We start from the raw sequence: 21,830 nt of genomic DNA on the forward strand, positions 1-21,830 counted from the left end.
AAAGAGGGAGGGGCTACAGGTAGTCTAAGGGCAGGGGGTTGAGTCCTCAGGGTGTCAGTGCTTATGCCACAGTGACTGCCCAGGCATGACGCTGACCTTTAAGTACCTAATTAAACCAAGCCAGAGTCCAGTGTGGATGAGGACTGGGATTCCAGCTGTGCCGGGCCAGGGCATGAGTTGGCTTCACAGGGCTGTAAGGTCACCTTACTATCTCTGATGCTGGTTTCACCCAGGTCCACACCTTGGCATCTGCTCACGGGACCTTCAGCTGGAGCTCCTAGCTCGAACTCAGGGTCATCCCACCTTGTAGGCAGGTTCTCACTCCCTCAAGCAAGACAGAGCCACTGGGGCTGAGGCTTCTGGTCTCAAGGCTAACAGGGGGCAGGCAGTCTGGACCCCTAGGTTCTGGGCCTGCTCTGCCCCTACCTCTCATCTGAACTGTGAAGGTGCATAGGCTTGGTCAGTAGTCGAACAAAGTTTCCCCACCATTTAACTCTTGTGAATTAAACTTTTGCACATCCTTAATATATAAAACAGGTAACAGACGCCTAGTAATAAAAATAAGTCATTTCTATTTTAGACAATGAATTGTTATATAATACAAGCATATAATTTTTTATCCTAATTTATAAAAAAAAATTTCAAAAAGCAGAAAACCTCCAAAGCACTTCTGAGAGTCAGAAAACCACAGGACCACGTAGACTTGAAGGGTCTTTGTGAGACAGTCAGAGTGACGTTGCCCTGGAGAGGAGGGCTGTGGGAAGGTGACAGCAGTGTTGGGAACACAGGAAGGGCTGGAGGGGGCTGCATGGGAGCGGCGAGAAGGAAGTATGGAGGCAGCTGTTAGAGTCCGCTTTATTGAGTGCTGTAGCATTTACACAGGGCAGAGAAGAGAGGTCACAGCTGAACAGAGCCCTCTCAGGGGTTTCTGCTTGAGAGGGACGAGGACGGCTACCCAGGACATGGCTCCCAGGGCCGCTGAGGCAGGGTGCAAGCTTGGCCTCTGCCCCTCTTAGCTCCCCCTGACCCTGGGGAGAGGCCCCACAGTAGAACAGCAGCATCTGGAGAGGCCCCCCTCCCTCCCACATAGCTATGGCAGCCTAGGGTTGCTGAGTGCTCTGCTCCCAGGACGGGGAAAATCTCCATTTAAATGCCGACACAAGGAAGAACAACGGGAACGAGCCTCGGGTCAGAGGTGTGGGTGCCCAGGGAGCAGAGCTGGTTCCAGAGGCCCAGGTCAGCCCGGTGAGCTGCACTGGCTGCTCCTGGTGCTATAGCCTGGGGGCTGCAGGGAGGATGGGCTTGAACCCAGCTCAGCATTTGACCTGCCAAGAGGATGCTGACAGATAGAGGCTTCAGCATCTGGCTTTTATTGGTTGCTTGTTTTCTCAAACCCAGCATTAAGAAAAAGTCACCTGAGGTGGTAGTTTAGTCCCGGTTGGGGGTGGGGGTGGGCCAGTGGTCACTCAGGAGGACGGTGCGAGCATGGTGTGATGGGTCCTTCACATGTAGTACCAGGCCAAGAGGCCAGCAGCCAGGGCCACACCGACGGCCAGAATGAACTGGAGGCTGGGCTTGCTCAGCACAGCCACGGCTGTTTGGAAGGGACAGCTGCTGCCCTCCAGGACACCTGTATGGCAGTACCAACAGGGGACATCGCATCAGTGGGGGATGCTGATATGCTCACCCTGGGAGGGAGCTCGGGACACGCAAGACCTACCTTTGTCTTGTTTAGCAGCATAGTAGGGGCATTTACCCATATCTCCTTTCCCATCATGCAAAGGGAGCCCATCCTCCAGGGTCTCGTTGGCTAGCAAGGAGCCAGCGTGGTCCAGTTCATTGAATATCTGCAGGAACAGAGGATTGACAGCCATCACTGGACTTTGTATACTCTGCTTTCAGAGAAAATGTCCCCCATGCAGAGGGAGCTGGAGCAGGTGAGGCTTGCTCAAGAGTGCAAACCAACAGCCCAATCAATGCTGGGGGTGGCCGCACTGCCCTGGCACTTCTCCCTAGCACGAGCTCTGGGAGGGGTGGCTGTACCTGTGCTGCCTGGCACCCCACAAGTGCTGACTGTGGTGGATCTTCCCTGGACACTGAAAATATCAGGGCAGAGAGAGGAGAAAGCAAAAGCACTGTGCACAAACACCATGTAAGCACACAGACTTACCCACTTCCAGTTGCTGGGTATTCTTAGCAACAAAGGATGGAAAAAGAACAACATTGGAGAATGAGGCCCTGGCAGGGCGCACCCATCTTGAGTGGCTCTCAGAGGCCTGCTGATGTGTCAGGCCAGAGGGATGACGGGCCTGTGGTCAGGCTGGCACTTCACTCCCCCAGTGGCCACTCTCCTGGTGCTGAGGTCTAGTCTGGGCTCTGAGCACAGAATCAGCCTCCGCAGGCTCAGCACCATCTAAGGGCTACTTGTAATCTGAGTTACGCTCCTCACTCTCCTTGGTTCTCTTCCTGAACTTACCAAGCAGGACTTTTCATAGCACCCCTTACTAAAAAGGAGTAAATCTATTCCTCAAGAACAGAATGCTATGGTGAGAAGGAGGGAGACAGCTCCATTCTCCCCAACACTTCTACATGCTGGAGGCCCACCTTCCCAAAACACAAGCTGTGTCTCAAACAAGGCGGAGCCACCACTGGGCTCGCCCTCTGTGGCCTATTTCGTCCCTCGACTTCCTTTTTGGCAGGCTCTAGCTCTTCTGTCCTAATGTACTGATGCCCGTTCAGGCAGCTGTGGATTGGCTCCTGTCATCGGAGGCCCCCTTCCCACCTGGCCCCCAGCAGTACCTGCATGTTGTACTCGAAGGCCTTGTTGGCTTCCTCCACGATCTTTTCTTTGGTCTTCAAGTTCAGGTCCAATGCGTTCATCCTGGCCCGATACAACTGCTTGAACTGCTGCGCGTTGTCCACATTCTCAAACAGGTAGAACTGGGTCCCTTCCCCCGTGCTAGGGAGTTTCAGTGCCCGCTGGGCCACCTTCTTTAGCACTTGGCCCCCCGAGAGGTCCCCCATGTAGCGGGTGTAGGCGTGGGCAACCAGCAGCTCCGGCTCATTCTGCCCCACGTAGTGGATCCGCTCCACATACTTTCGGGCAGCCTCAGAGCACTGCACCTGCTCCTCCCAGTCCTCACCAAAGAAATACTCCATGTCCTTGGTCAGGGCCTCCTTCCGGTGAAGCTCCAAGGGGAAGTACAAGGGGGCAAAGGCTGGGTGGTCCTTGTTGCGGTCCATTTCCTCCTCGAGGGCTGAGTATGTGAAGTAAAGTGCAGTAGTGGCCAGCTGTTGAGGGTGATGGGAGGAGACCATGGGAAAGGGCTGCAAGCCCTGGCCAGCAACTCCCGAGCCCACCACATTCGAGCAGCTGGAGACAAAGGCTTGGGCAGCAGCCCCCTTTCCAACCCCCAAATGCTTGTTTTTATATAGTGAATTATTTCACATACCCAGGAAACTGTTCCTTAAAGGAAGGACATGGTGAATTCTTTGGAATGTGGACACTTTTGCTTCCTTTACATCACTTTGTTATTCCACTTAAGCCTGGAAAACCACAGCCTGACATCAAGAAAGAGCGGAGTGTGGAGATAGGGCCAGCTTCCCCCTCGGAGCAGCTCCAGGGGGACCTTGCTTGCAGGACTAAGGCCTCCAACACGACCCGTCTGTGACTAGGGCACAAACCTTAAACAGCTCCTTCTTAATGTTGCCTTTCAAGAAGTCCTTGACAAACTTGGTGTTTTCTGCCTGGTCGTGTGCTTCCTTGGTCCCTTCCTTCAGGAGCTCGGAGAGGTCAGCCATCCTGTGGAGAGAGGGTGTGTGTGCATGCGCATATGCATGCATGGCTGCATGGGTGAATTAAGCCCTTCCCAGCTCCAGGGTGTCCACTCACTGAGCTGGAGGCAGGGGCCATTCAGAAACTCAACTCTAGTATGGACACAGGGTCTTGCCAGGGAGCAAGGCGCAGGCAAACCCCAGTCTGCCCCAAGGACTTGGGCGACATGTGGGATGTCTATGGCCTACTCTTCAACAGTATCCATGTCTCTCTGAACCACTCAAAAGAAGGATGCTTTGCTTCTGTTGCCACCTAGTGCCTGAAGAAACACACACTTCTAATACCACCAGTGTTTGCTGGCTTCTCCAGGGAACAGCCAGCCTTTGGGAACGTGTCTCTTGGAAGCCACACCACTGTGAAGGACTGACCATGGATCTCCTGAGGCAGCCCTGCTGCCTTCCTCCCACCTTGGACTCCTAGCCTCTTCAGGACTACATGTGGCTGGGCCCAGACGTAGGATGATGAGAATGAAACAAAGACTGGGGAGGTTGGAGCCAGGACCCAGGTTTGTGCTGCTTAACAAAATTACACAGGATAAAGTTGTGTCAATAGATGCCAGTAGCCAATACTGGACAAGGCTCTAAAGAACACATGACCCTAAATGGTAGCACTGGGCAGGGGCTCACGTGTGTCCACACAATCATCCACTAGAGTGAGAAAAATTTGGCCTCTCACAACCCAGCCTCTGCTGGCTTCTTTAGGAGATTAGCTCGTATCACCCATGTGCTGAGAGTTATTTATTATTAGCAATTATTTCAAGATATGAAAAAAGAACTTTGCCAATGACAAGGCTATAACAAGAGGCTAAGAATGATCAAGAAGAGACCCCAGTAACTTGAGGCTTAGTGTGAACAGGCCCTAGCCAGTAAGAAAAACCTCTGGAGTTAGAGTTGCTCCCACATTCTGAGAGATGGAAGACACTAGAAAAAGTGCCAGCTTTGCCTCTGATTACCCTTTCTCACCCCAGATGCCAAAAACGCCGAGGCTTTTAACCTACAGGACTAGAAGTACCGTCCAACACTGTCACTCAGCACTCCTGGCAGTGCCTCTCTTGCCTCCTCGGGAAGGAACAGGGAAGTGCTGAGCAGTCCAGGGTGCAGTATGCTGTCTCTGCAGTTCCAACCAGGCATCCTGGGGGCCACAACAGCAAGGCCCCTGACCACAGCCTGGTGCCTTCAGCACACAAAGCTGGGCTCTGGGCCCACCTGACAACTCAACCAGCCCCCATTGCTCACCTGGTGTGGTTTTCTTTTTCTGGGGTCCCAGAGCTCTTTTTCTCTGACTCATCCACCCCCTCTGAGGTCTCCAGTTCCACTGACATGGTTGCTGAGTGTAGTTCTTGCTGCTCTCACTTCTCTGGTCCTGTAGAGACATGAGGAGCTGGTGACGTGGCGCTCACAGCAGTCACTTCCCCCAAACACCTGCTGGTTCTGCTCTCCTCTGAGCCAACATAACCAAGGAGTCACCCACATGCCTCAGGACTGTTTTCTTTAAAAATAAAGCTCTGCCATTACTGTGATTGTATCTGAATATGGACGGTGGATTAGGTAATAACATTGTACTGATGTTGAACTTGCTGTTTTTTATAATTGTACTGTGATTATGTAAGAGAATGTCCATGTTTTAGGAAATACATACTGAGGTTTTCAAAAGTAAAGGGACACAAAGTCTGCAACTATTGTCAGATGGTTCAGAAAATGTGTGTGTGTGTGTGTATACACACATATACGTAGAGAGAGATAGGGAGGGAGGGAGGGAGGACAGCCACAAGTAAAGCAAATGAGGCAAAATGCTGATGGTGCATCTGGATAAAAGGTACACAAGAGTTCTTTGTACTAGTCTTCCAACTGTTCTGTGTGGACTGAAATTATATCAAAATTAAAAGTTACCTAAAACATAAAATAACTAAGAAAACATCACAGATAAAGCTTTAAGTAAAAAAAGCAATGGCGCAGTAGCTCTGAGTTTGGCAGCAAGCGCATCTGAAACCATCTGGTCCTACCTGTTAAGGGTTGGGTGGCCTTGTGCAGAGAGCAGCAGAGCTGGGCACTAACTGGAACATTAAGCCAGGCTGCTCAAGTTGCTCTGCTTTAAAGCAGAGGACAACCTACATCAGCTACACTGAGTCACCAAGCAAGCAGACACTCCCCAGCCTACTCCAGACTCCGCAGGGCTGAAGGAAAACACACAAGCTGGCCAATCAGCTCTCGGTGCCTGCTGCCAGGGCTGAGCCTTCGGCAGCCAGAGAAATACAGTCCCACAACACGACAAGCTCCTCCTCCACCCCTAGAGGCCTCCACTCTGGCAGTGCAGAGGGGCAGCACATCTGGGGAACTTTCCAGATGAATAGCAGCACTGTTGCACCAACAACTAAAAAGTAATTCATGAAACCAGAGCTACCAAAATTGGGGCCAAATCAAGTCACAGAAAGAAGACACCTTCATTTTCTACCTCAACCAGTATCTATTCACTGACCATTTCCTATGTGTTCCATCCAGAAATAGGTGTCAAAGGGGACAAAGACATGTAAGAAATGGTCCTTCGAAGGTATAATGAAGAAAACAAAAACCACCCCTCTCTAAACCCACAGATATAACCACTGTTAATGTGTTGGTAAATATCCTTTTTGAGTTTCTCTTTAGGCATGTAGTTATATCTTCTCCATTAGCTTTTGGAATATTATAATGCATGGTTTGCTCAACATGATCTTTCTGAACCTTCTCTTGCCTATAGATTTAGCCTTTATACAATGGGATTAACGATAGGGCAGATTAAATGAGAGCACAGAAGGTAAGGCTTTTAGCGCAGTACGTGCACGTAGTAAGCACTCAGTAAATACCAGACATGATTGTTTGGACTTGTATTTTGATTGAGGCTCACTGATGTTATCCAAAAATGCTTAGAAAATAAATAGCATAAAGTAAAATAAGCCAGACAGAGAAAGCTATGCATGGTATCACATACATGTGGAATTTTGAAAAAAAAAAAAAAAAAAAAAAGGTTGAACTCTTAGAGTAGAATGGTGGTTGCCAGGGGCTGACGGTGGCATAATGGGAAGAGGTTGGTAAAAGGGTACAAAATTTCAGTTAAAAGATGAATATTGTCTGAGGATCTAATGAATAGCAGTGGTGACTAGTTGACAATACTGCATTACATAAGTGAAATTTGCTGAGTAGATCTTAAACATTCTCACTAAAAAAAAGAGGTAAATATGTGTGGTGATGGATGTGTTAATTCACTCGATTGGGGGAATCCTTTCACAATGTATGTGTATATCAAATCATCATATTGTAGACTTTAAACATATTACAATTTTGTCAATTATATCTCGATAAAGCTGGGGGAAAAAAAGAAAATAGCAGAATATATAGAAAATGGGGATCTTCTCTTGACTCCCAATCAAACATACTCTCCTCTCCGATAATGCTGATGAATTGTACCGTGCATTAACGTTAAGTCCAGAATGCAAAGGTAGGTGGTCATCACATGAAGGAAGAGTATTCTGAGAGGCTTCCTGGAGAAGGGAGAAATTACCCAGGACCCTCAACTACAGACAGCATTTAGGGTGGGGGAGAGGAAAGGCATCTAGAACAAGGAACAATATGAACAAAGTAGAAATGGGACAGACCACAGAGAGCACGTAAGGCTGCCCAGCTATGAGTGCTTTTACCCAGGGGCCAAGGCAGACTTTGCCAGCTGCAGAATAACCCCCACACCGGCTTGTTCATGCTAATCTCGTTTTATAGACTTTTAAGAAAGAACATCTGAGCTCCACACCCTTGGACATCCTGAGAGCCAAGATTTGTCCCGAGCTGCTCAGCACTCAGGTTGGCTGCAGAGAGGAGAGGGTGCGGGGATGGGAGCTCTGGGACACCTAGAGGAGAGAAGGGTGCAGTAAAAGGTCTCAGAGTCTTTAGATAGGTGGCAGAACACATGGCTGTGCTAAGGTCACACTCCAGGCACCTGAGGACTGCAGCCCTCAAGCTGCTTGCAGGTGAAACTAAAAGTGGGCAAAAGCAAGAACAAGTGCAATCTGGTTGCCTAGGTTACCAACTGCAGTAACAGTAAACTTCTTGCACCTAATTATGCTGCACAATAGTGACTGTGTACGTGATTAAATCTGATCATTAACTGTTTCACTGGATAATAACTGCATGCTCTGGGAGGGTGCAGTCTTGCTCAAGCAACAAGGCCTTTTGCTTCTCTTAAATAAAACACAGGGGAAGAGAATGTTGCTTCCACAGATGCCCACCTTGGCATTTTCTTTTGTTCAGTAACAATTTATCTGTGCCAGTCTCCCCTTAGGCACACTCTGCCCACCCTGTTTCACCTCAGTCCTGCCTGAGAGCCCCAATTCCCTCCTCCCACCTGGCAGAAGGCCCAACTTTGGCCCCAGGGGCAGGGCCACAGCTGTCTGTTTCACTGCTGTAGCTCCAGGGCCTGGAAAACAAACACTTGTTGAATAAAAAACCTAAAGGAAAGAAGGCAGGTAGGCAATGGTCTAATGCATACTGTCAACAATATGCAGTTAAAAAAAAAAAACAGTGAAAAGTATTCTGATGTCCACTACTTCAAGAGTCTTCTAAACTCAAAACATGATTTAACGATTTTGCTTTGAAGGAAAAATAGATACCAGCTTATCCTACCCAGCAGCAAAAATAGTGTGTCCTTAGTGCAGGCTAAAAGCACCATCTGTGTGCGGGGTGGGGGGTGCTGCTTAGGAAGGCTCTGTTGGTACATTCAACCCACACAGGCTGGGTGCCAGGGGAGGCAGCCTGTGTCTACCCCTATGGCCTGGTCACTGTTCTTCAAGGGACTGGCCACATAGTGCAACATTCAGAAGCTGTCTTGCAACATCAGAAACAGATTTCACTGCATTCTCTGAAAAGCTACATGTCTAAACTCAGTCTGGCCGACCTCTACACTTGAATTCTTTTTTCTTTGCAGGAACCACTGGAATTCCTAGAAAATCAGAGACCAAATCGTAAATGTAGAATCTTTCTAGACTTCACCTTCTCATTATCGACAACAGGCTGCCCCACTCCGTAACAAAAACAACAAAAAGATTCCACTCCAGTACATTCACTTCAAGAAGTACTAACAGTAATCCATACCAAAATGTGGAATAGCCCTATGACATTAGAAAAAAGTCACACAGCTTAACAATATAGAGTAGGACTGCTCAAACAACAGCAAACAGTGGAATCCTGGCACAGCTGCAACAAGCTGATGGGATGCATCCACGCATGGAAAAGTCTACATAAACTTATTTCTTAAAAAAAGGACCCAAATACTGACTACAACTATGTGAAAAAGTATGTAAGTATACTGATGATGACAGGAAGGAAATTTGGAAAGCTACAAATACTTACTATTTGTTGGACTTTTTAGCCAGTTGGCTCCATCTTTTATATAAAGTGGCTCAACTCTCTTGAAAAGGGGGAGGGAAAGGCAGAGTAGAAGGAGAAAGAGGGACAGAGAGACAGAAAGAGAGGAACTGGAGCAAGCAACCCAGCTAGAATCCTGCACTGTGCTAACTAGTCAACAGGAAGTCCCCTGGGCCCTTTACAAATTCCAGAAAGGTCAATGTGCCCTCTTTCTCTTCTAACTCTAGAAAACTGTGACCCTCTGTTTATAAAATCTGCCTCCATAACTCCAAAATTCCTGTACTCCTAGCCATTCACTTGATGGCTACTAGTTTTGTCTCCCACACCTGATCTGACAGAAGTGGCAACAACCTATCACCCACGTTCCTTCCAGCAAAAGAGGTTCCTGTAGTCCTGCCAATAGATCCAGAACACTCATTTCAAAGCTACCGCTCCTGGTAAATTGCAGGCTCAAGGCACTAGGGCTTGTAAAAGAACAGACATGTTCAACGATGTTAAATCTTCCTCCATGGAGACTCAGGTCCAGCAAATCTCAGAAGGTGTCAGCTTAGTGCACTGCCACCAGACAGAAACATATGCAAGGACTCCATCACTCATTCCTCATCCGGTGATTCAAAAAGGCACAATAAAGACTTCATCTATGGGGCTGGCCCCGGGCCAAGTGGTTAAGTTCATGCACTCCGCTCCGGTGGCCCAGGGTTTCGCCAGTCCGGATCCTGGGCGCGGACATGGCACCACTCATCAAGCCATCCTGAGGCAGCGTCCCACATGCCACAACTAGAAGGATCCATAAGTAAAAATATACAACTATGCACTGGAAACACTTTCGGGAGAAAAAGGAAAAATAAAATCTTAAGAAAAAACAAAAACAACACAAGACTTCATCTATAACAATTTTCTTTTTCAATCTCATTGTTTTTCTCTGCCCCGGAAAACCACAACTGAAGGAAGGGAGCTGTTTGCTGAGGTCAGCCAGCACTCAAGAGGAAGGTGGGAGGAGGGGGAAGGAAAGGCAGGGCGACCAGCTCCCTGGAATTAGAACAATTCTCCCGCTTGAATCTGGAATTGGTACATTCAACCATGACCCGCTACTGTACTTCACTGGATGCCCACAACATGAGCTAGTGTTGTCACCCACATGTGCAGAGGAGGAAACAGCCAGAGGGAAGGAAGTGGCTGCTCCCTCCTGGATGAATGGCTTGTGGCTGGGCATCAAGAGTCCCTGCCTGCTTCCTAGACAGCTGTTAGAGGCTTCAGAGTTCACTCCTGTATAGAACTGACATCACATTAAGAAGTGACTATTTTTCAGCTTCCGCAAGTGCCAGTGTCTTGTTTCCCTAGTTAAACCAAAACCTTCCCACAAGACAGATCATCAAGACTCCCTCAGACTCAGATTCTCAGAGTCCAATACCATGTTCCAAATCACTCACAGCTCAGCACCCTGGGGATTCTCCAACCTGAGCTGTAACTGTTTCAGATGCACAAATGGAATGCCTACTGAGAAAGCTAACTAAATGAAGGAGGTGTATGTGGGTAACAAGAAAATATTGGTTAAATTTTAAAATATCAAGTAAAATAATAAAAATTTTAATTGGGTACTATGTTTCTGAATTGACTGGTATGAAATCTGGTTTTATCTTTCTTTGGATCTACCTCCCTCCATCCCCTTCCTTCTCTTTCTCTCTCCTGGTGTGCATTTTCTAACTACTGACTTATGTATATTTCCCATGCCTCAGAGCTGGCCAAGACCATTCTCATCCTATAGGGCCCAGGTGGTTGGCTCCTGCATTTACCTGCCTGTGTTGTTTTCTCCGCTACTCCTCCAGAGTCCACTGCTCCCATCGCTGGGCTCCAGCTGGCCAAGGGTCTCCTGCAGTCCCTGCCCTCAGCTGCTCTTTCCACATCGGAGCTGGGCACTGGCTCCACAGCTCCTCCCTGACCCCTCTACACAGGCCCAGTTCCAAGTCCACTCCCCCAGTGCCCAGCACTGAGGCTGCTCCTCACCTGTGTACCTGTGAGGGCCGGGACTCCATCAGGCTCTGGCTCCTTTTCTTAGCCAGTACTGTAGGTAATGAAGCCTCTGGTTTCTTCTGTCTGAAGGCCTGTCCCTGGTCGTTGGTGCAGCTTCCTTCCCACAGCCCATGGGTGAGTATGTGTGTTTTTTCCACTCTTTTGGCTGAACAAATACCTTTCATTTGTATACATCTTGGTCTATGATCTCACCCCACCCACTTATATGGCAACATTCAGGAGGGTCACAGTTTAAAAACCATGTGCAAGATGTGCCCCATAAATGTTTTTAGATGGTAAACACAGAATACAAGAATCCCAAACTCTCCTTTTCCTGGATTACAGGATCTCTTCCTTCTCTCTATATCCCCTAAAGGCTTTTCTGTGAGAATACCTGTCTCTGTTTAACAATACCACAATCAGGCCAAGTCAAGTCTTAATGGTGCCAAATATTCCCATCAGGCCTCAGCAGATATAAACAAGTAGGTTGTTCACCACCACAAAAGTTCTTTTCTGAATATGTCTACATTCTAACACCGTACATATGATCTGGGGAGCAAAGAATGCTAGGGCTACTGTGGAGGGAAGAGGAGCAGGAGAGAGGAAGCCAAGGGCGGGAAAGTGCATCTCTTCAGAGTTCCAAATCTCTCTGGTTCTCTCCATTTTTCACCAGTGTTCAATACCAGAAGACTATTAGGAGGATCAAATAAGACAGAAGACCGTGAAACCATTTTATAACAAAAGTTAAGTTATACAAAAGGACTTGAGAATGAACCCAGAGCTGTTTACTAGCTAGTCAACCCTAGGAGACACTCTGGGTGAGCTTTTCAGACCTTGCTAAAACATCAGGAAATTCTCAACATGGGGAAGAAGCCCTGTTCCTGGATGTAGTGTACCAAGAGCCATTTGCATCCCACCCAGGTGAATGGATGTGCAGAAGAGGTGCGACCTGTTTCCTGCCTGAGGTAAACAGCCACCTGACTGGCCCCGCCCTGCTCCCTAACCTCAGGGAGACTGGAATGTTGGGCAGGCAGCAGCTCAGTGGACCTGTCAGTTTACAGGAGCCACGTCTGGGCTCCCGCTCACTGCTGATTATTGCTATAGACCCAGCCCACCTTTGGGAATGGAAAGGTAGCTGGGCCCTGCACAAAGGGCATGGTCTTTAGAGCTAGAAAGATTCTGTTTTAGATCTGGAGTCCCAATGCTTAGTAGCTCCATGGCTATAGGTAAGTCATAACGTCTTGAAGGCTGAATTTCCTCATCCATAAAACAGGGTAACAAAACTCTCTTTGCTCCACATTCTCAAGTGTGCTGTAAGGACTAAATGAGCTAATGTGTGTACAAGTGTTTCATGAAACTGTAATGCTGCCTCAAATGTTGTCTTACTGAGAAAGTTGTTGATGAAAATGAGCTGAGTGATTATGAAACACTGAGGAACAATATGGAATCCATAGATAATTCTGTGCAGGTCACACCTGAGGACTTCTGACTCAGCCCTCATTCTCTGGCAATGTCAGGACATGGGAATACCTGTTCTGTCTGAGGTGAGACATGTGACCACTACGACTAGAAAACACACACTGCAGATGGTGCTCGATGCTGGCTGAGCCAGATGTTGGGAGCAGTGGATGGGGTTGAATCAGCTCTAACCCGACAAGGCACTTGATAAGAGGGGCCTCCCCAAACCCTCAGGAAACCACATCATCTAGGTCAACAGCTTCTGAGTTTATAAACTAAATGGCCTGAGATCTCCTCTGAACTCTGGCGCTGCCACTCCTGTGGAAATCTTATTCACAAGTGTCACTCCTCTCATTTTAATCACTGGGTGAATTCCATCACACTGTTCACTGAATGGATGAGTATTAACCTCATGATAAAGAGCAAGTTCAGACAAGGAATCCTGGAAAAGTGGGGAGGCCAAGGACACAAGGTCCTTGCATCAGACTTATTAAACACACACTTGCACATTTGGGCAAGAAGCAACCAGAAAGCAAAACAACTGCTGACTAGTCTAACGGCACAGCCTCTTAGAAACCTCAAAACCTGACATCACTCAGAAGTCCAAGACTTCTCCGGTAGGCTTTTTTTTTTTTACTGGGGAGGGAGGTGTGCTCATCTCTAGCATGTTCAAATCCACTTGAGCAAACATTCAGAGCAGACACTGAGGACGACCTGAAACACTGAGAACCTGAAACATTCAAAAGAGCGCAGAGAAGGGGCAAGAAGTCTACTGTTGCTGGTGCTGAAGACCAGTTCCGGTAAAGAGCACTTCCTACCATTAATGAAATAAATACAAGACCCGCCCTGTTCAAAGTGCCACCTCACCTTACACTAGAGGACTCAGTCTTAGGGCTGGGAAGACAAAGACTCTTTAGTTCCATGAGAAGCACCTCCCGGGAAGGTGGGGAGGGGAACCCAAGCCCTGACTGAATTCTAAAATGGTTAGGCTGTGATTTTATAAGAACAAAGCCTAGCCAAGAGACATCCTACAGAGCTGGTTGTAAGAGAGCAAATGCTGACGAGACCACGGGTCACCCCTAGGTACTATCAAGCAAAAATTATTCCAACTTTGGAACAATCTTGAAAGTATGTGTCCTGTGGATAAAAGTAGGGTCAGTCCTATTTCCTTCCACTGAGGTGCAACAATTGTCACCTGTGGCTTCAGGTCTCTCATAAATGATGACTATGAATAGCATTTGGAGATGGAGAGAGAGAGCGGGTAGTTAAGATGCTTCTGCTGAAGCATCTCCATTTTGAAGCATTTCCATTTTGGAAAACCTAGAAGTGCTATGGGCTCCCAGGTGCTTTCCTCTCTACAAACAGGCTCAACAGAGCCTTAGCAGCATTCCTGCAGGGGCAGAAGGCCCTCAAGTTCACCCAGGAGAGGGTGGTGCAGAGGAAGAGCAATGGACTAAAGTCTAACAGGCCTGGGTACATTAGGCTAAGTCACTTTCAAGCAGGGTCCCATTGACTATGAAGAAACTCAGATCAAGAGAATTAAGTAATATGGCCAAGGTCACTCAAAGAGTTAACAGTCAAGCTGGGACCAACTCCGAGTCCTTCTGAATGCAAAGTGATTCCTCCTGTGTCCCCAGCTAACCTTCAGAGTGGCACATGCATGTGAGATTAGTATGGCGTCATCACAGAGTACGAGTAGCATGGAAACGAGGCTTTACTACACTGCATTTACAAGTGCAGTGGAGGGTTTTCTAAGCCACTGCCTGCCATTTGTTTTTTCAGTATGAAACGAGCTCAATCCTATGATTTCTGAGAAGTAAATGCTCAGGGTCCCATTTGGAGATATAGAATCTGCTGCTGCCCATCCCTGCAACACTCACCTTGGCTCAGTCAGATTACATGGCAACTCGAGATTGTTCTCTGGTGAGCCCTGCTTTTGTTGACTAGCAGGGCAAGCCAAGGCTGGAGATGGTTGGTCCCAAAGGGGAGGATGTATCCCCCGCCACTCGATGCCTAGAGGAAGCAGCCAGACCTCTGAGACCTTGGTGGACAATGAAGCCAGAGGCTCCGGGGCATCCCTGCACGAAGGGGAGGTCACAATAGAGTCTGCACAGCTCTACAGCACCCATCTCCACAGTAACTACCAAGAAATAGAAGATCTGGTTTCAAGAAACGAAGTATGTCAACATAAACTTCTTATTTATGATTAGCAATGCTCAAGGCATTGGTCAATCTAATGAGGTGACTCCTATATCTGTTTGGACCTGCAAGGGATCTTAACATGTTCCCACAGGCCTACCGAGTTAGGTATTATTCCCAGCCTTCTTCACAGTAACTGCCTAGATTCTGGCAGTGTGGGGGTGGGGGGTGAGGTGGGGGTACGGAAACAGGCCCAGACCAAGAACTGGTAACTCCAAGAGGCTGGCCCCATCCTACACAGGCTTGTGTCTACAGTAGCAGGGGACCAGCAGCAGCAGCTATCAGACTTCCTCAGAGTAAGAGGCTCGGCTTTCCTAGAGTTACCGGCAGGCCCTGCCTCCAGTGGAGGAGTGGTCAGGGGCACAGAGCAGTCAGCCTGCTGCCAACCTACTGTCTGGTTCCCTATATTAATGAACCAGGCAACAACAGCTCCTAGGAATGAGGGTTCTCAACTGTTTTCTTCCTTCAGTATATCTGGCCTGATTTGTACATGAATCACAATGGCCCACAGGAACAGCCAGGGGTAGGAGTGTAAAGAAAATACATCGCAGGCAATGTGAAATGACCAGCAGTTAGTTATAACAGCAGCCCTCTCTTCTACTCTAAAAAGCCTCTCAGAATGAGAGCTGATTTACAGGGATAATCTTTAACTCAATGAAACTTATTTTTTTAAAGACAAAACATTCATAAACTTCACTGTTAGTAACAAATTCTAGCAACATCCCTCAAAACCACACTGAAAAGGAAGAAAAATCAAAGTGGCACAGTGCTTACTTAGCAAAATGCCCTTAAACTCTCTTTCTAGATGCTCCAGCTCTTCAATGAAGCCTTCTAGGATCAAAGGGAAGAGAGAACAGATCACCATACATTATTCTGCCTGGTCTATGTGTGAAATTTCTACAGCCATGTGCTTTACTTTCCTCAGTAGTATAAAATTCACAGGACACAGCCTCCCCATGCAACAGTCAGTGGCAGTAATTCAGTGTCTGTATAAATACCACATGTGACTGTTAATTTAGATACAAATATAAGTATTTGTATTTCAGTATACATAGATCCTATGAGTCAGCCCTGGAGGTCTAGCGGTTAAGATTTTGGGCTCTCACAGCCACGGCCCATGCTTGTTTCCAGGTCAGGGAACCACAGCACCCGTCTGTCAGTTGTCATATGGTGGTGGCTGCACATTGCTGTGATGTTGAAAGTTATGCCACTGGTATGTCAAATATCAGCCGGGTCACCCATGGTGGACAAGTTTCAGCAGAGCTTCCACACTAGAAAGACTGAGGAAGAAGGACCTGGCCACCCACTTTCAAAAAAACTGGCTATGAAAACCCTGTGAAAAACAGCAGAGCATTGTCTGACAGAAGACCAGAAGGTGAGAGAGGATGGTGCAGAAAGACTGGGCAGGAAGAAGTACAGAAATGGCACTGGGCAAGGGATAGGAAAAGAAGGTAGAACAGGTCATCAGCCTCAGATCTCAGGTGGCTGAAGGAGAAAATGTATTTGGTTTCTGCCATATCTTTGCATCCCTCAATGACACTTTTGTCTATGTCACTCATCTTTCTGGCAAGGAAACCATCTGCCGTGTGACTGGCGGGATGAAGGTGAAGGATGACCAAGATGAATCCTCACCATACACTGGCATGTTGGCTGCCCAGGATGTAGCCCAGAGGTGCAAGGAGCTTGGCATCACTGCCCTCCACATCAAACTCTGGGCCACAGCAGGAAACAGGCCCAAGGGCCAGTCAGCCCTCAAAGCCCTTCCCCACTCTGGAATGAAGATCAGGCGGATTGAGGATGTCACCCCCCATCTCTTCTGATAGCACCCACAGGAAAGGGGGTCACCGTGGTCGCCATCTGTGAACAGGACTCCTCAAATAATTCTTTTCTGTTAATAAATTGCCTTCATATAAAAAAAAAAGACCGGCCAGGGTTCTACTCTGCTGTACACAGGGGCGCTAGGAGTTGGAATTGACTCAAGGGCACTAACAACAAACAACAATACATCGTATGACGTGGAGACTGAATCTCTCCATCTCAAAATTTCTAAATTTCTAGAAGACGGTTTCAACAAGGTTTTGGTGTTTTGTTTATTTTTTGAGGAAAATTAGCCCTGAGCTAACATCTGCCGCCAATCATCCTCTATTTGCTGAGGAAGACTGGCCCTGAGCTAACATCCATGCCCATCTTCCTCTGTTTTTTTCATATGTGGGATGCCTGCCACAGCATGGCTTGATACACGGTGCATTGGTCTGCACCCGGGATCCAAACTGGTGAACCCCAGGCCACCGAAGCAGAACGTGCAAACTTTACCACTGTGCCACCAGACTGGCCTCAGGTTCAACAAGTTGAATAGAAGGCATACGCACAGAATTCCTTTCTGTACAGTACAATACTAATGTGCTGATATGATACCAAAAGAGTAGAGTGAATGAGTGAAGATGATCTCTAGAGCCGACCTATGGTAGGCACCCAACAAATGTTACCTGAACTAAGCCCAGTCAAGAGAGAATCCACAATCCACTGGCCACACACCGGCCGAGAAGCAGCACAGGGATGTGGTTGAAGTGCAGCCTCTAGTTATGTACAAGAGAGAGCAGACCCGGGTTCTGCTGTATACCAGCTGGATGCCCTTAGCTCAGACCAGACTACTTAACTTCTCAGAGTCTCAGTTTCTTCATGTGTAAGGATAGTAATAACAACTCTGCAAGGTAGGTATGAGAATTAAATAAAATCACTTACTTACAAAACTACAACATGTCATATGACACTGTTTAATAAACTAAAGAAAGTGTCATTTAAAGTTAACAAATGTTCCCATATACTTTTAGATAAGAAATGGAAATATTCATCTCTATGAGAGGCCCTTCAGGTAGCATCAAATCTATCCTGGGTACTTTGAGGTAAAGGCTCACTATGAAAAACCTCTGCTTTCTTATAAAACTTCTGTATTCTAATAATACCAGATTTCAAGAAAGGAAAAGAAAAACCTTGGAACATCTAACAAAATAAATTTTAAAAAGGACCTAAAGGAAGACAGTTCAAACTCTTTCAAGGAGACTCTGAACACGAGTTAGGTGAAGACCCCTTCATGCTACAGAGAGTTAGGATGGAGAACACGGCACATTATTGTTTTGTTTCTTTAGAGCAGCTCATCACTATAAAGGTTTAGGTAACTGAAAACCTTATTTGATACTGTGACAAATCTGATTTGCATTTATGTATCATGACAATCAATCCCCAACGCAGTGGTTTTCAGCTGGGGGCCACTTTGCCCCCAAGGGACATCTGGCAATGTCTGGAGGCATGTTTGATTGTCACAACTAGGGGGTAGGCTGTGCTACTGGTATCTAGTGGGTAGAGGCCAGGGTTGCTGCTCAACATCCCACAATGCACAGAAAGCACAAGCACAAGTCTGCACGCTCACACACACAAACACTTACCACCACCATAACCGCCGCCACCACCACCACCAATTATCCAACCCAAAATGTTAACGACACAGAGGTTGAGAAATCCTGCTCGAACCTCAGAAGCAGTGCTAAGGTAGTTCAAGAAGGGACATGAGTCTAATACGGTTCTCAGCCCTTCATCAGCTTACAGAGAGAGAGATGAGATTCGTCCTGATACCATGCTTCACACCTTCATCAAATATCCTCTACAGAGATTTCTGGGAAACTGAATTTCCACCAGAAAACAGAAGAGGCTGTTAGCAGATGGTGCAACTTGGCACTGTCCATGGATGACAATGAAAAAGGTCACAGTACCTTCCTGGGAATAGGACTGATTCGTACTTGGATCTCTACAAGGCAAAAGCTTTAAAGCAAGCTCAGTAACGAAGCCAGGCAGTGGCAAAGCCCCTGACAGAAATGTGTTTACTGACTTCTTTGTGGAATGGAACATAAAACTGGGAGAAATCTAATTGCCATTTACCAGTCTGGTGGCTGACTGACAAGTAAGCTAAGAATCAGGAGAGCAAAGTTCTACTACCAGGTCTCTTACTAGCTGGCTATATAATATGACTTCCCTGGAACTCCAACATCCTCATTTATAAAATGAGAGGCACTCTCAGTGAGCTGCAGGGAAGATGGCATTTAAGAGGAGGCAAAGCATGAAAGGCTATGGGCCTCCCCCACCCATTTCAGCCAGAGCAGCTCCCCTACTCCTTGCTATACTTCCTCCGAAAATGGGGTTGTGCTACTTCTAGAAATACGATCTAGAAAACAATGAGCTTGATGATCTTTGAGGCCTGAAATTACATTAAGAACTACATAAGCAAGCCTTCTATGATCTATTATGGCACTTGTATCCTGTTACAGTATTTGTTTATATGTGTGTTTTCCAGATAACAGCTCATTTATCTTTTTCCCCTACTGCCCAACGCAAGGCACCAGAATATGAGGTATTCTCAAAAATCAAGGTATTCTCAAAGTGCAGATGACAAGGAAGACAGTTAAAAGTAAATGTCAGAAATAAGAAAAACGTTTGGCTAGTCAGTAAGCATTTTTGAGCAGCATATTTACTGTAGAAATTTCTACTGACGGGGTGCTGGGTGAGATGAGTTTATGGGGGCACTAAGCATGTGATGCTTTGTGCTCAAATAATTCACTGTGTCATTTCTGAAGGAGAAATGTTGCATTGCATTGGTTTTAAACTGGCTTCCTTACATTCCAGATACAGGTACTGAGAACATACCTTTTAGATTTTGTTTTAAGGACTTTGAAAGTCTGAATAGGAGCAGAACACTGCCTTACTGGTTTTTTCAAAGAAATGTATAGGTAAAATTTTAACAGTCAAGGTAACACACACTTGCCAGCACTTCTCCACCCCATGCATGCACAAACCACCTGACATTTCCCAATGTCCACCTCTGTGAAAACCCTTTATTCCCCAGTTGGCTTTAGAGAAGGGATTTCGCAGCAGTGGTCTCTTCATGTTTGTTGCTCTAGGGAAGCAGGCAACCCAAAGAAGGCAATAGCTGTACAATCTCATAACAAGCCCACATCCTGTCTCTAAGCACATTTTGGAGGAAACACACCAAGGGATTAGGTTATCATTATCGTAAGGGGAAAAGCAAAATACTACAGTGATCACAATTTACTGAAAAGAAAAAACCAAACAGCAATTTGCCACTGTAAAACTGAGTAACATTCTGTTCCATGAGGCAGCACCCACAAACTACACAAATTAAAGATACATGAAGCAGATGGCTATAATTGTCAAGAATTATAATTGTCAAGAATTGTCCTCAGAATTGGTCAAACATTATCATCTCCGTTAATCATTATCAAGAAGAAATTCAAATAATCCAGAACATCTACTGTTGACTAAGGACATGATTAGGCAATAATTAACTTTAGGAAAAAAGAAGGTAGACAAAGAGAGAGCAACTGTCCAACAGCTTATAAGCCAAGAGCGAGCAGAGTCATGTGCTCCAGAGCTCTGAGAGGCACGCTCACCACTTTTTTTAAACCAAGCCCTACAGGGAAGGCCAATATATAAAGCAAGTACAGTGGAGCATGCAGAGTTGAAGTGGTAGTCGGGGCTGGGGACTCAGGCAGTCAGCTCCTCCAGTGCCCTTAGGAACTCTGAGCTCAGCTGAGTTTGCTGGCTGTGGCGTAGGGGAGCTAGGATACTCACTTTGAAATAGACAGCTCCCATTTTCCTCTGCATGTGCGAAGTGATGGCAGCTCTAGGCCCATCTCTTAGGCCTATATGTCCAAAGCAGCAGAAGAAAGCTGGTCCTAAATTAGCCACTGTTCCTGGACTTGCCCAGGGCTTGCCAGCGGCTGGGCCAGGGCTCCCTCTACTCTTTCATACCTTGTTTCCAATAGTCCAGCAGCTTCTTGAAAATGTCCTGACCTTCCAAAAAGCATGTGGTTTCTGTATCTTCAACTCACCCCATCCCCAACACTCTAACTCTGTGGACAGGTGCATACTCCAATCAGTCGCACTTAACTGAAAGGTCCCTGGGGGCAGATCTGGAGCCCCAGCCACACTAATCAGGGAGGGTGGTTTAGCTGCCCCATTCCTATTAACCAGATTAGATCATTGTGTGCATGGAAACAAGCACTCACACATGCCCCATGGCAGTTAGTGTTGAGTGGAAGGCTGTTGTTTACAAAGGAATCCTAGGGTTTCAGTCTCTAATCTTCTACCCACATACCTCCTCATCTGAAGATATAAATTCAAAGACATGCACTTCTGAAGATGAGTAGCAAGGGTGTTTGCCAGAATATAATAAATAGTCTTTTTGGGGTTGGAAATCCCTTTGAGAAGCCCTTGGAGACTCTCTCTCCAAGACAATCACATATAAAAAATGTTGCCTATCCCATTCCTGAGCAACCACAGGCCCCTCAAGTTCACCCATGTACTCAGAATTCAGGTTAAGAATCTCTGTATAACCAGTTATATTAACTGTTCCAATTATAGATTTCTCTCTCTCATTGCTGGCAAGAATTAACTGGTAATGGCGCTGCTTCTCAGCAGTGCAAAAACATCCTGAGAAATTATTCAGATTACAACAAAAGACAGAGCTTTCATCCAATGTTTTTGCACAAATAAACCAAACATAATAAATTAAGTTACAAAGCAGATAACCTTCACTATGTTGAACACAAAAGAAGATGCGACCCAAACCTCTTAATTCTCCCATTAATTACTATCAGAAAAAAAGACTGCATTAAAAGTCTATTTATAACTTTTTAGTCAACTATGGCCCGTAACATATAAGGAGGTAATTTATAGTTCAAGTTTTTCATCTCTTTTCTCTCCAAGAAGTGACAAGCTGAATTCTAAATTTTACACTGAAATATATAATTCCAATTTTCAAAAATAACTTCCTCTTGGAGGAGTGATATTCCAGTTTTGGTGCAACCCTGATACAGAACCCAACCGTCCTAAATGGAGTCAGTTTTTTTTGTTTTTTAAAGATTTTATTT

General features: G+C 46.6%; 1 protein-coding gene and 1 pseudogene across 3 annotated transcripts in view; one reads left to right on the top strand and one right to left on the bottom strand.

Annotated features, from left to right (window-relative positions):
• Positions 1-841: 841 nt before the first annotated feature.
• Positions 842-21,830, bottom strand: part of HMOX2 (heme oxygenase 2) — a 37,794-nt gene continuing 16,805 nt past the window's right edge. For 2 of the 3 annotated variants that reach the window (XM_014730185.3, XM_023616404.2), the window contains exons 2-6: positions 5,071-5,197; positions 3,685-3,802; positions 2,800-3,291; positions 1,721-1,847; positions 842-1,630 (exon numbers count right to left, since the gene is read on the bottom strand). In XM_014730185.3, the coding sequence (XP_014585671.1) occupies positions 1,503-1,630; positions 1,721-1,847; positions 2,800-3,291; positions 3,685-3,802; positions 5,071-5,156 (951 nt within the window). In that variant the 5' untranslated portion in view covers positions 5,157-5,197 and the 3' untranslated portion in view covers positions 842-1,502. Of the gene's footprint in view, positions 1,631-1,720; positions 1,848-2,799; positions 3,292-3,684; positions 3,803-5,070; positions 5,198-5,837; positions 6,070-21,830 lie in introns of those variants that run through there. The other variant, XM_001502330.7, reaches the window with a different exon arrangement.
• On the top strand, positions 16,157-16,752 carry LOC100629857 (small ribosomal subunit protein uS11-like; annotated as a pseudogene).

This window comes from Equus caballus, chromosome 13, assembly GCF_041296265.1.
Source record: "Equus caballus isolate H_3958 breed thoroughbred chromosome 13, TB-T2T, whole genome shotgun sequence".
NCBI classification, from domain to species: domain Eukaryota; kingdom Metazoa; phylum Chordata; class Mammalia; order Perissodactyla; family Equidae; genus Equus; species Equus caballus.